This window comes from Pecten maximus, chromosome 3, assembly GCF_902652985.1.
Source record: "Pecten maximus chromosome 3, xPecMax1.1, whole genome shotgun sequence".
Taxonomy (NCBI): domain Eukaryota; kingdom Metazoa; phylum Mollusca; class Bivalvia; order Pectinida; family Pectinidae; genus Pecten; species Pecten maximus.
The window spans coordinates 28532720-28546825 of record NC_047017.1 but is presented as its reverse complement, the minus strand read 5'-3'; the positions used below and the strand labels follow the sequence as shown (position 1 = coordinate 28546825).

The following is a 14106-nucleotide window of genomic DNA, read 5'->3' as shown; positions in this document are numbered from 1 at the left end:
TCTATATTAAAAATAGTTTTACATTTTAAACTTCTTCTCAAGTTCCACAAGTGGCATTCAGCTCAATCTTAGCTGAAATTATCCTTGGATTGTCCTGGCAAAATTATGTTACTTTTTAAGTTGATTTGAAATCCAGGATGGCCGCCATGACGTCATGTATTAATAAGCTTAAAATGCCCATAATTCAAAAAGTATTCATTTTACAGGGGTCAGGTAATTACGTTATTTGTAGTTAAAGCCTGGCACTAGCTTTTACTCACTAAAAGTTTTAGGGTCAGAGGTCAAATAAAAGCGTACGCTATGGGGTCAAATAAGTCTATTTTTAGAAAATCTTCATTTTTAATCTTTTTCCAAAAAAAGAAATTTAAGTATGATTCAAACTGTTATTCTGATGATTTTCATGTTTTTTGTTGTTTCGGTAACGTTTACCATTAACGCGGAACGCCATTTTGAATTAATTTGGCATCTGATATATAACGGCATCTGAGATATAACGTTAGTTGGACGAGGGGAGATAACTCGTACAAGGCTCTACGAGTTATTTCCCTTCGTCCACTCCTTTGTTGAAATGTTATATCTCAGATGCCAGATTAATCAAAACTAGAATGTGGATGACCTATCAAGTGTTCTAAAATAGTTTTTTATGTTTGGAAATACCAAGCCTTTAGGTCATTTATGCTAAATAGTGAAAAGCCCGTCAAATTGTTCCGAAACAATTTCTAGTTATTATTATCATCATTATAGTCGGTGAGACCTAGCAATGGGGTGTAGTGATATGTAAGTCGTTAACCAGTAACTAACTGTCTAACGGTGATACATAAAACATTCGTTCGATATAGGTAACGTAAACATAGTTATTTACCTACAGCTGTACATAGGTATTGTTGGTAATCACGGAGTATGCAATGCTGTTATATAACTATGGTGGCTGAATTCGGCCACGTCGCTTTGTAGCTTTGACAGCCCCGCAAAGCGAAGAAAACCAAATTGACAGCGCGCCATGTGAACAAATGGACGCGCCACGCGACAAAAAATTAGCGATAGTGTGACACAAAAATTCTGTCGCAATGGTGGGATACTTTTATCGAATCCATGGGGGGGGGGGGGGGGGGGGGGGGGGGCTAATGTTACATGACCGAAATCAGCCACCATGTATTACGGCAATTCGTTTGATGAAATGCATCCCGTTGGGGGGAAATCTTAACCTTTTCTGTAAATTGTATTAATCACAGACGATCCTAATTTATATATTCAAATAGAACTTTTGTCTCGTAGTACTAGGATCTCTGATTTAGAATATAGAATACATCATCATGCATGATAGATGTTGACCTGGTCGAAATGCTGTTAAATAACCTCAAAATTCAGATAGATGGGAATGTGTCGGAAAGTTATCGAATTTTATTTTGTAGTATAATACATGCATGATACTGTAATAACATCATTATAGGGTTGTACTGTAAGATGGATACAACAGTGCCAGCTATACCGCTGTGTGAACCCACTGTATGAGTGAATGTAATATTGTGTATTATAACATAGTAATAGTATTGTAAAACGCAATACAGTATATCATCGTAGGAGGAGTGTTATTCTGTGAACAGTGTATGGGTATACAGTATTATAACAAGGTATGATAGTACGTATGACCAGTGTATGGATATACAGTATTACATTGTATAACAAGGTATGATAGTACGTATGAACAGTGTATGGATATACAGTATTACAATGTATAACAAGGTAAGATAGTAAGTATGAACAGTGTATGGATATTGGCTATCATCACAATGTATGAAAGTACGTATGAACATTGTATGGATATTGACAATTATACCAATGTATGAAAGTACGTGGAAACAGTGTAATATCGTGTCCCTTTGTATAAGGCGTGTAATTGTTATACTTTATTATTGGGTGCTAAAATAGTAGGATGATTGTTTTACTATCAATCATATCATTGTATTATTATATTGTATGATCTGAAATTTCCTAAAATATTCCCTATCTTCTATGGTGAAGAGTACACATGAATTGTCCCTATTGTCTGTGGTGAAGAATACACCTGAGTCTTCCCTATTGTTTGTGGCCAAGAGTACACCTGAGTCGTCCCTATTGTTTGTGGTGAAGAGTACACCTGAGTCGTCCCTATTGTTTGTGGTGAAGAGTACACATGAATTGTCCCTATTGTCTGTGGTGAAGAGCACACCTGAGTCGTCCCTATTGTTTGTGGCCAAGAGTACACCTGAGTCGTCCCTATTGTTTGTGGTGAAGAGTACACATGAATTGTCCCTATTGTTTGTGGTGAAGAGTACACCTGAGTCTTCCCTATTGTTTGTAGTGAAGAGTACATCTGAGTCTTCCCTATTGTTTGTGGTGAAGAGTACACCTGAGTCTTCCCTATTGTCTGTGGTAAAGAGTACACCTGAGTCTTCCCTATTGTTTGTGGTGAAGAGTACACCTGAATTATCCCTATTGTTTGTGGTGAAGAGTACACCTGAGTCTTCCCTATTGTTTGTGGTGAAGAGTACACCCGAGTCTTCCCTATTGTTTGTGGTGAAGAGTACACCTGAGTCGTCCCTATTGTTTGTGGTGAAGAGTACACCCGAGTCGTCCCTATTGTTTGTGGTAAAGAGTACACCTGAGTCTTCCCTATTGTTTGTGGTGAAGAGTACACCCGAGTCTTCCCTATTGTTTGTGGTGAAGAGTACACCCGAGTCTTCCCTATTGTTTGTGGTGAAGAGTACACCTGAGTCGTCCCTATTGTTTGTGGTGAAGAGTACACCTGAGTCGTCCCTATTGTTTATGATGAAGTGTACACCCGAGTCGTCCCTATTGTTTGTGGCCAAGAGTACACCTGAGTCTTCCCTATTGTTTATGATGAAGTGTACACCCGAGTCGTCCCTATTGTTTGTGGTGAAGAGTACACCTGAGTCGTCCCTATTGTCTGTGGTGAAGAGTACACCTGAGTCGTCCCTATTTTCTGTGGTGAAGAGCACACCTGAGTCGTCCCTATTGTTTGTGGCCAAGAGTACACCTGAGTCGTCCCTATTGTTTGTGGTGAAGAGTACACCTGAGTCTTCCCTATTGTTTGTGGTGAAGAGTACACCTGAGTCTTCCCTATTGTTTGTAGTGAAGAGTACATCTGAGTCTTCCCTATTGTTTGTGGTGAAGTGTACATCTGAGTCTTCCCTATTGTTTGTGGTGAAGAGTACAACTGAGTCTTCCCTATTGTTTGTGGTGAAGAGTACACCTGAGCCTTCCCTATTGTCTGTGGTGAAGAGTACACATGAATTGTCCCTATTGTCTGTGGTGAAGAGTACACCTGAGTCTTCTCTATTGTTTGTGGTGAAGAATACACCTGAGTCTTCCCTATTGCTTGTGGTGAAGAGTACACCTGAGTCTTCCGTATTGTTTGTTGCTATTCGTCAATTAATAAATATATGTATAAGTATAACAAAAACACATGATTAATTTTATTAAAATTTGAAATACCCAGATTGTTTCCGATATTAATATGGTATAGATATTTCATTCGATCCTTACGTTAAAGATTTTCGTCACATTCTTTATCCTCTAATATTTGTTCCATAAGATTTAATACAGTACTGATGCTTATCGATATTTCAATGTTTAACGTTGTTCTATAGGTAAGTCACATAGAATAAACAGTCCCTTTGTAACCTTTCTCTCCAGTCTTTCGGTCCACCTCGTTTGTCTTCGTCTTCGCCCACAGGCTTTACGAAGACGCTAAAACCCGTATATAACATGTTTGCATCAGTTTAATATTGCTAAAATGGTCTGTCGGCACTTTTCATTTCTTTGTAAAACATTTAGCTTTTTATACGCATGTGCATTACGTTAGCCTGTACTAATTCATTAATCCATTTATTTTTGTCCTCTAGCGCATTTCAATCTTTGTGCTAGCAGCTTGATGTCACAATCTCTCCGCTTGTCATGGTTTGATGTCTGAACATCTACCCTAGGCTATCGCCAGTTTTATTCGTGCCTTATGTATATTGATTTTACGTCACAATAAAATCACTAGTGTCAGCTATGTAATACTGCACCTATCTACCGCGGTATGTACCCGTTTTAGAGACCTGTCCGGCTGTGGGTTTTGCATTGCTAACTAAATAAACTAGCAGCGGAACAACACCGCGTGTGGTATCTGGTATATTCAACTTCTTCAAGCTTCTGGTCACTAAAAAAATACCTTTATGTGTTTCCGTCCACTGAACATCTGCGATATTTAACTGTTGGCAAATATTACTTCTGTAACTCGCTTGGTGTCTCCATGGGAGTCCCTACACATTGTCTTATAACACAAACTAATATTTAATTCGTCAACACTAATGGATGGACACGGCTATCTAATCACTCCGCTGATTATAACAGAGGTCAGAATGTCACAATGGCCAACGGTCATCAGATATCAAACGGCCGGGTTGCTAAAAAGTTTAAAGTCGGATATCCAATAGAGGTAAGTAATATAGTGATATTAACACACAATAAAGGTAAGTAATATAGTGATATTAACACAATAAAGGTAAGTAATATAGTGATATTAACACACAATAAAGGTAAGTAATACAGTGATATTAACACAATAAAGGTAAGTAATATAGTGATATTAACACAATAAAGGTAAGTAATATAGTGATATTAACACACAATAAAGGTAAGTAATACAGTGATATTAACACACAATAAAGGTAAGTAATATAGTGATATTAACACACAATACAGGTAAGTAATATAGTGATATTAACACAATAAAGGTAAGTAATATAGTGATATTAACACAATAAATGTAAGTAATATAGTGATATTAACACACAATAAAGGTAAGTAATATAGTGATAGTAACACACAATAAAGGTAAGTAATACAGTGATATTAACACACAATAAACGTAAGTAATACAGTGATATTAACACACAATAAAGGTAAGTAATATAGTGATATTAACACACAATAAAGGTAAGTAATACAGTGATATTAACACACAATAAAGGTAAGTAATATAGTGATATTAACACACAATAAAGGTAAGTAATACAGTGATATTAACACACAATAAAGGTAAGTAATGCAGTGATATTAACACACAATAAAGGTAAGTAACATAGTAGTATTAACACCTAATAAACGTAAGTAATATAGTGATATTAACACACAATAAATGTAAGTAATACAGTGATATTAACACACAATAAAGGTAAGTAATATAGTGATATTAACACACAATACAGGTAAGTAATACAGTGATATTAAAACACAATAAAGGTAAGTAATATAGTGATATTAACACACAATAAAGGTAAGTAATATAGTGATATTAACACACAATAAAGGTAAGTAATATAGTGATATTAACACACAATAAAGGTAAGTAATACATGTATAGTGATATTAACACACAATACAGGTAAGAAATATAGTGATATTAACACAATACAGGTAAGTAATACAGTGATATTAAAACACAATAAAGGTAAGTAATATAGTGATATTAACACACAATAAAGGTAAGTAATATAGTGATATTAACACACAATAAAGGTAAGTAATATATAGTGATATTAACACCTAACAAAGGTACGTTACATACAGTGATATCAACACACAACAAAGGTAAGTAATATAGTGATATTAACACACAATAAAGGTAAGTAATATAGTGATATTAACACACAATAAAGGTAAGTAATACAGTGATATTAACACACAATAAAGGTAAGTAATATAGTGATATTAACACACAATACAGGTAAGTAATACAGTGATATTAACACACAATAAAGGTAAGTAATATAGTGATATTAACACACAACAAAGGTAAGTAATACAGTGATATTAACACACAATAAAGGTAAGTAATATAGTGATATTAACATACAATAAAGGTAAGAAATATACAGTGATATCAACACACAATAAAGGTAAGTATTATAGTGATATTAACACCAAACAAAGGTAAGTAATATAGTGATATTAACACACAATAAAGGTAAGTAATACAGTGATATTAACACACAATAAAGGTAAGTAATATAGTGATATTAACACACAATAAAGGTAAGTAATACAGTGATATTAACACACAATAAAGGTAAGTAATATAGTGATATTAAGATACAATAAAGGTAAGAAATATAGTGATATTAACACACAATAAAGGTAAGTAATACAGTGATATTAACACACAATAAAGGTAAGTAATATAGTGATATTAAGATACAATAAAGGTAAGTAATATAGTGATATTAACACACAATAAAGGTGAGTAATACAGTGATATTAACACACAATAAAAGTAAGTAATACAGTGATATTAACACACAATAAAGGTAAGTAATATAGTGATAGTAACACACAATAAAGGTAAGTAATATAGTGATATTAACACACAATAAAGGTAAGAAATATACAGTGATATCAACACACAATAAAGGTAAGTATTATAGTGATATTAACACCAAACAAAGGTAAGTAATATAGTGATATTAACACACAATAAAGGTAAGTAATACAGTGATATTAACACACAATAAAGGTAAGTAATATAGTGATATTAACACACAATAAAGGTAAGTAATACAGTGATATTAACACACAATAAAGGTAAGTAATATAGTGATATTAAGATACAATAAAGGTAAGAAATATAGTGATATTAACACACAATAAAGGTAAGTAATACAGTGATATTAACACACAATAAAGGTAAGTAATATAGTGATATTAAGATACAATAAAGGTAAGTAATATAGTGATATTAACACACAATAAAGGTGAGTAATACAGTGATATTAACACACAATAAAAGTAAGTAATACAGTGATATTAACACACAATAAAGGTAAGTAATATAGTGATAGTAACACACAATAAAGGTAAGTAATATAGTGATATTAACACACAATAAAGGTAAGTAATATAGTGATATTAACACAATAAAGGTAAGTAATACAGTGATATTAACACACAATAAAGGTAAGTAATATAGTGATATTGTAACAAAGTCGAAAAAGTGTCTAATTGGTAGCACTTTATGGGATATTTATTATGGTTATTTTCACACTGTTGTGCCCTACCAACCTTAATTATATTAGTGTTATAGTATTTTTGAGCAGCCTGGATAAATTGTGTGAATTCTCTATGTTATAAAGTTAAAAGTGGTTTGTAAAGATGAAAGTTATTGTATAAATGCTGGAATATGGCTGGTCATATAGGCCTAGGTTGTAGAGTTAAAAGTTGTTTCTACAGGAACTAGTTTGTAAACTCAGTGTTGCTGTTCAGCTGTTTGTAAGATCAGCTGATCGTAAAATCAGCTGATTGTGTCCGGGAGCATTTTGGTTTCTTATTGTAAATAACGTTTACTACAATCAGGGAGTGTTGAAAATAATGAAAATTATGTTCGAGTGATACGTTGACAAAGTTTCAGCTCGATCGGAGCTTGTTAAATATTTTTCTAGTATTTTTGTGTATTCCTAGTGGTGTTGACCTAAATATAGGGTCGCCGCCATCTTTGTTTACATTCACAACACAAAGCCAAAGAGGTATCTGATATCCGAACAAGTGTAAGTTTATAGGCATGGTTTTTGAGCCAAGTCATATTAAGTTAGTTTAAATACCTGGTCAGAAACCTTATTGATCCATACTCTCATTGGTAAACGGGCTAATCTCGCTATATTGAGCGATTGTTTGTGCAGCGTTCATCTGCTTCCCTCGAGCAACTGTTGTAAATGGCGGAACAGTGAACATACTACAAACTCAGTTATTTCACGAATTCGACATTCTTGAAAGCTAAATTATAGTTAGAAAATGTTTGTATGCATTGTTATGATAAACTTCATAATGTTTCTGACTTGGATATTTTCCCAGTATTTTATTACGAACTTATTGGGTAGAACTATATGTGTTGGCGTAAGCGCACTATTTGCATATTATTGCCGGTTGGGATAGTATGGGGGATACGACGGTGATTTGGTTGGGGATGTTTTTGGGGAGTTTTGGAGATACGGTTGAGGACGCGACCACTCCTTTTATGGTAATTAGGGGCGGGGCGAAGATGCCTGGGGATGCGATTCCATTCCTTATAAGGTAAAAGGGGCGGGATTGAGGATACGCCGAAAAAGTATAAAAGGCCGGATTCAGCGGCGAATCCTCAGTTGGGCAGACGACCTAGACCGGGTTTTTAGTGTAGTTTTCCGATATCCGCCGTGGTCAGTTCCTTATATATGCAGTAAGGCTTATACTAGTTATTTTATTATTTAGGGAAATTCGAATTCTAAGTGTTAAACAAGAACTTATAAATTATATCCTATCATTCTAGGGCAGAAGCCGGTGTCATCACCGCTGTCTGTTTACTCTTTATAACTGTCATTCCATCCAAGTTTTGTTGTGGCTATTTGTTAGATATATATATATACTGTTGATTATCAAGTTTTCCTATTACATTAATGTGTGAACGTTGTTTCCTTACCCTAAGGTGGACTTTGTGGAATTAATTTATTGGCCATTGTGTATGGATAAGCTAGGAGTTGAGTGTGTGAGATTGTATTTATGTAAAGATTCATAATTTAACTATTGTTTTATCAATAATCAACATTTGACTTGTTTATCGGAGTTACTGGTTATTCTTTCACATAAACTTAGGGAATTACAGTTTTATCTAGAGCATCGCTCAGTGTTCCTGTCTTATAATAACCTGAGCGCCAATATAGTACTAGTCTTAGTGGAGATAACTCTCCATCGCATAAGGAAACACCTAAGTGGACCACAACAGATAACCTTGGTTCTCGGAACCGACCTATACTGGTAGCGGTATCATAAATCTTCAAAGGTAGTAGTCAGTGACTACGACTCGTTATATTGACGAGAGGATCCAGACGAGGCGCAACTGGGCGTTACAATATTAACACACAATAAAGGTAAGTAATACAGTGATATTAACACACAATAAAGGTAAGTAATATAGTGATATCAACACCCAATACAGGTAAGTAATATATATATGTATAAGTGATCATTAGCATACAACAAAGGTAATTAATATACACATGTACACCCGATAAAGGTATGTCATAAAAAGTGCTATTAACATAACTAGAAAGGTAAATAATAGAGTGTTATTATAAATTCATATTTTTCACACTTTCTGATTGGCTAGAATGATGTCAAATGATTCCCGATAAAAAGTATTATTATAAAATCGTTTTTGTCACACTGTCTGATTGGCTTAAATTGTGTCACTTGATTCTCGAGCAAAAGACATACTGACCGGCCGTGCAAAAAACACCGGCAAAATGTGAATGTGAACTGGGTGTTTCTAAAAAATAGATCCATTATGAATTACCTCCCCTTGGTATTGTCCAACAGTGTGAAACATCTTTCCCACTTTTAAAACATGGCTTAATTATAAAACTATTCAACTCTTTGATTTTGGTTAAAACTGGTTTACATGACCCGAAAAATATATCAACCACTGGGAAAATGCTGGTTGACTGAGTGTTTCTGAAAATTAGAGATTGATAAAGAATTACTTCCTCCTTTGTATTGTGTAAAAAGTGTAAAATACTGGTATCTAAAATACTGGTATCTTGCACACCTTTAAAACATGACAAGCAATAACTTTGATTGTTAGAATATTAAAGTATCGAAGGAATTAGTGTATTGAATGCATTTTAATGTACCAGTTTATTTTTTTATTGTGAATGGTTAAATCAAAACCCTAAAAATGAAAGTAATATGCATATCACATTTATCTGTATAAAGGTAAATCATATACAGCGATATGCACATCTGTTAACGACACATGTTCAGATCGTTTAGCATATTTAATATTTGATTAGCACGCACCTGTTACAGTGAAATTAGTGTATATCATATAAAGCAGTTTGATCCGACATTAGTCATACTCTCGGTATCGTAATCGCTATACCTACACCAGACACGGTGTTCAGACATAACGAGTAAGCTACCTTAACGGAGCTGTAACAATAGGTGACGGACCAGCACGCGACCCGGTAGTAAATACGTCCATGGTTTATACCGTGGTGTAGGAATGAGTGACCAGGTACATTATGGACTACAGCTGACACCTGCTTCATTTTAAAGGTATTGTACATGTATGTATATTTATATAGTATACGTATATTACTGACATATAGAAACACTCTGTAATGCTGATTGGAATCAATAATATTTATTTGTACATTGGACTTTTAGTGTTAAGTTTCCACATCCTGTTAATGGCCATATCACTGTATTACCGCCAGTTAACACCACCTGGTCGACAGATCGGTCAGTTATCTGTAGAGTTTGATGTGACAAGATAATCTATTGTTTACGTGTAAATCATACCGTATGACTTTAATGTCATAGTTGATTTACTCACGGTAGTGTAATCTTCATTGTTTACATAAGGGACGTAACTCTAATATAAATTAAGGTATTTTACCCGGAACACGGTTTTTTTTTTTCAAATGTATCGGATATTTTACAGTAATGAAGACAATTTATAGTGACCCTGTGTTACTTATGTATACAATGTTCACTCGTGACCACGTTTGTTAAAATTGTTAATTTTGTCTGAAAAGTGGTGTTTGATAGCGGGTATTTTTGTACTTAAGCACAGCCTTAAGGCTTGTGGATCTGGTGTCCAAAATTCAATAAACAGACAAAATCACGGATTTGAATAAGATCTAGACTGACCACCAGACCCAAAGTTCTTTTTGTTCAGAAATTGCCAAGCTAAATTCTAACACTAGATTATCTTCCCCTAGTTTGAAACCAGACATATCATAGGGACCAAAATCATAAAGCTCAATTTTATTTATAATTCTAAAATTCTAGAGACAGGGGCCAGTCTAGATTAGATCCATCCCGATGCAGAACCAAAATATTTTGATATAACAGTTTTTATACAGCCGCTGTGTTGATGGTAGTAGGCGATCAAAAACTCAGGCAAAATCTGAATGGGGACTCATAACTCAATAGATTTTATGATTTTCAATAAATCTCATAATTTTCAATATTACATTTCAAAAGAAAATCAAGGACATGTACATGTTGATGAATTAAAACGGAGCAAACAGGTTACGAAAAACCTCGGGGACTGAAAACCTACCAAAAAGGATGAACAAAACACACAAGAAAGTATAATGGAACCTCCTCACTTCACAGCACAGTTGCATTTTCCTCTCCCGTTGCGTATTCTATATTTAGGTTAACTTTGTTAGGTACAGTGTAAATCTGAGGACACCATTGACCCTTTACCCTATTGTTTTAGGCTGACATGACCTGTGTGGGAGTAGACGAGTATATCTGTAGCCGTATACACTGAGAGTCCGGAAATACGGAACAATGGCAGACGATCGGGAACCGCTGTTGCATTCATATAGCGGTGACTATAGTTACGGATCGACGACCGATGACGTTAAAGGCATGGATGTGGAGGAAGAAAGTGATGGTACGGATGACGAGAAAAAGATGGACCTCCAGCGTCTTGTCGTCCTGCCAATCATCTTCATCTATATGTTCTCGTTTGTGACAGCATTCGCCAATGTTAGCCAATACGAGTACCATGCTATCGGTAATTCCCTGTATCCAAACTGGTCTAATTGGTCTAAAGCCGACTCCAACCAATGTCAGGTCAACCAATCCCAACAAAACAAGGAACAAGCTCACGTTCAGGAAGCCGCGGCCCAGCTCAACATCTACCTCTCTCTGGCTGGGGGAATCCCCGCCATCTTTGCCAATCTTGTGTTTGGAACTTTCAGCGACAAGTTCGGTAGAAAGTTCTTATTCATCATACCCACTATCGGCTCATTTCTCCGATGTAGCATTGTTTTGATTATTATGTATCTTCAGATAGATGTTTATTTTTTCCTGATTGCGTTCTTTATAGAAGGCTCGCTCGGATACTTCCTTGGAATGTTACAGGCTAGCTATGCCTATATGGCGGACAACACGGCTGCCAATGACAAGCGATCGTTTGCTATCACTCTGGTTGAGGTCAGCCTCGGCCTCGGTTCTTTCCTCGGGTTTTTAGTATCAGGGTTCCTGATTGAATCTATAGGCTTCACGTGGACCATAGTCTTTTCTGCAGGGCTGCTGGTCCTGTGTCTTATCATGATCATGTTTGTTTTACCTGAAAGTGTTCCCTCTGCTCAGATCACAACCGACAGATTGAAGTGTTCACATGTTACAAAATATGTCGGGGTTGCTCTCTCATTTTATGTCAAACGAGCTCCTGGCAGGGAGAGATGGAAGTATATAGTTTGTCTGATCGTGTTTTTCTTGACAACACTGATAATCCTCGGACGACCGTCAGTAGAAACCCTTCTCCAGCTGGGCTCTCCGTTTTGTTGGGACCCTCTGGACATCGGCTACTACGGCACGATACGTAGTGGTGTCCAGCAAGTCATCTGTCTGTTAACTATAAAGTTGCTCCAGTTTTGTATGAGGGACGAGGCGATCGCCATTCTCGGGACACTCTCTGCTACAGCGTCCCTCGTAATGGAAGGCTTCGTCACCACGGATACCAGCTTCTATATAGGTTAGTTTATGTTATTTTGATGAAATCAGTGAGTTGTGACGATTTAACGTCAGAACATCGCATACTAGCAGAAATTGATATAAGTAATATTCTTAATGATTATTTACATAGACATTATTACATGTTGTCCAGTTTGCTTGTTTTTTGTTTTGCCGCGTTTTTTGTTTTTTTTATTGTTCAATTGATTTTTAATATTACTGTATTATTATTTGTTTGTCAGATTAGGTTATTTATCGTTGATGATTTGTATATATTGCTGTGGTTTTGTATAGATATCAATTGAAAAGAAGAAGGAAGAAGATACCAATGACATCTGAATTATTTCCGATAATATGTCGTACTAGTGTGAGTTACTTCCCTTTACAGTACCTGTGGTAGGAGCGGGAGGCGTATTAACCATGCCCATGGTCAGAGCTATCATGTCCAAAATGACACCTGATGATAAACAAGGTAAAGTTGTGTTTTGTTTTAATCCGATTGACTTCAATCAAACCTGTGATATTAATCCAATAAAGTAGCAATGGCGGATATGATTTCATATTTATCTAAAATATCCTAACATTTTCCACAAAAGCAGGCCTTTTAATTTTTTAGGGGCCATGTTTTCGGGGGCCGCCGCTCTGGAGACGATCGGGAACATGGTGAGCACCGTGATCGCTAACGCCATCTATAATGCCACTGTCGGCCTGTTACAAGGATTTGTCTTCTTTGTGATGGCGGCATTTTCCTTCATATCCTGTCTATTGTTGATGTAAGTATACATGGAATACTACTACCGTAGAATTGATGGACACGTTTCGGCCTAATTTTACACGAACCACACTTAATTCCAATTAATATCACGTTAACGATAATGTCCCCATGATGAATGACCCTGTGAAATACCGGCAAACATTTACGATGCTGTTTATTTTGAACGGATTTTAAACCGAACCTATAATGGAGAACACATATTAATGCAGACAGATAATGTACAACACTGGTTACAGGAATGCACATCAACATAATCTTACTTCGTCTTTATGGTTATTTTGGTGAAGAATAATACAAATATGATATCCATACTCCGACAGATAAAGTACTGGCAGTTTATCACCTCACACAGAATAATAAAAATATAACATCCATACTCTGACAAATAACGTACTGACTTTTTATCACCTCACAAAGAATAATACAAATATGATGTCCATACTCTGACAAATAAAGTACTGACAATTTATCAGCTTACCATAAATGGCCACGATTGGTTTGGATGTTATTGTCATATACTCTATTATCACTGTTCATTTGTTACAGGTTTTTGCTGATCATTCCTCAATGCGGCGTGAAGAAGAAATATAATGTTCAGCGCGAGATAGTGACGGTTTGATGATGGGTTACCTGTTAGTGTAACCGTGGTGGGTTACCTGTTAGTGTGACAGTAGGGTTACCTGTTAGTGTAGCAGTGGTGGGCTACCTGTTAGTGTGACGGTAGGGTTACCTGTTAGTGTAACAGTGGTGGGCTACCTGTTAGTGTAACAGTGGTGGGTTACCTG

The 14106-nt window shown here is 35.8% G+C and overlaps 2 protein-coding genes across 4 annotated transcripts; one reads left to right on the top strand and one right to left on the bottom strand.

The window, feature by feature from the left end:
* Window positions 1-1952: 1952 nt before the first annotated feature.
* On the bottom strand, window positions 1953-3770 carry LOC117322698 (S-antigen protein-like). Its single transcript, XM_033877637.1, has 2 exons — window positions 3710-3770; window positions 1953-3421 (listed from the first exon to the last, which is right to left on the bottom strand). Exons 1-2 carry the CDS (start codon window positions 3768-3770, stop codon window positions 1953-1955), a joined length of 1530 nt encoding a protein of 509 aa, XP_033733528.1.
* A 601-nt stretch (window positions 3771-4371) lies between these two features.
* LOC117323816 (solute carrier family 46 member 3-like) lies at window positions 4372-14106 on the top strand. 3 transcript variants are annotated; one of them, XM_033879284.1, is made up of 5 exons: window positions 4372-4483; window positions 11300-12568; window positions 12935-13018; window positions 13163-13319; window positions 13868-14106. In XM_033879284.1, the coding sequence occupies exons 2-5, from the start codon at window positions 11374-11376 to the stop codon at window positions 13938-13940; spliced, it is 1509 nt and encodes a 502-aa protein (XP_033735175.1). In that variant the 5' UTR covers window positions 4372-4483; window positions 11300-11373; the 3' UTR covers window positions 13941-14106. The 3 variants fall into 3 exon arrangements, with proteins under 3 accessions (XP_033735175.1, XP_033735173.1, XP_033735174.1); XM_033879282.1 differs by lacking the exon at window positions 4372-4483 and adding an exon at window positions 9922-10125; XM_033879283.1 differs by lacking the exon at window positions 4372-4483 and adding an exon at window positions 9922-10136.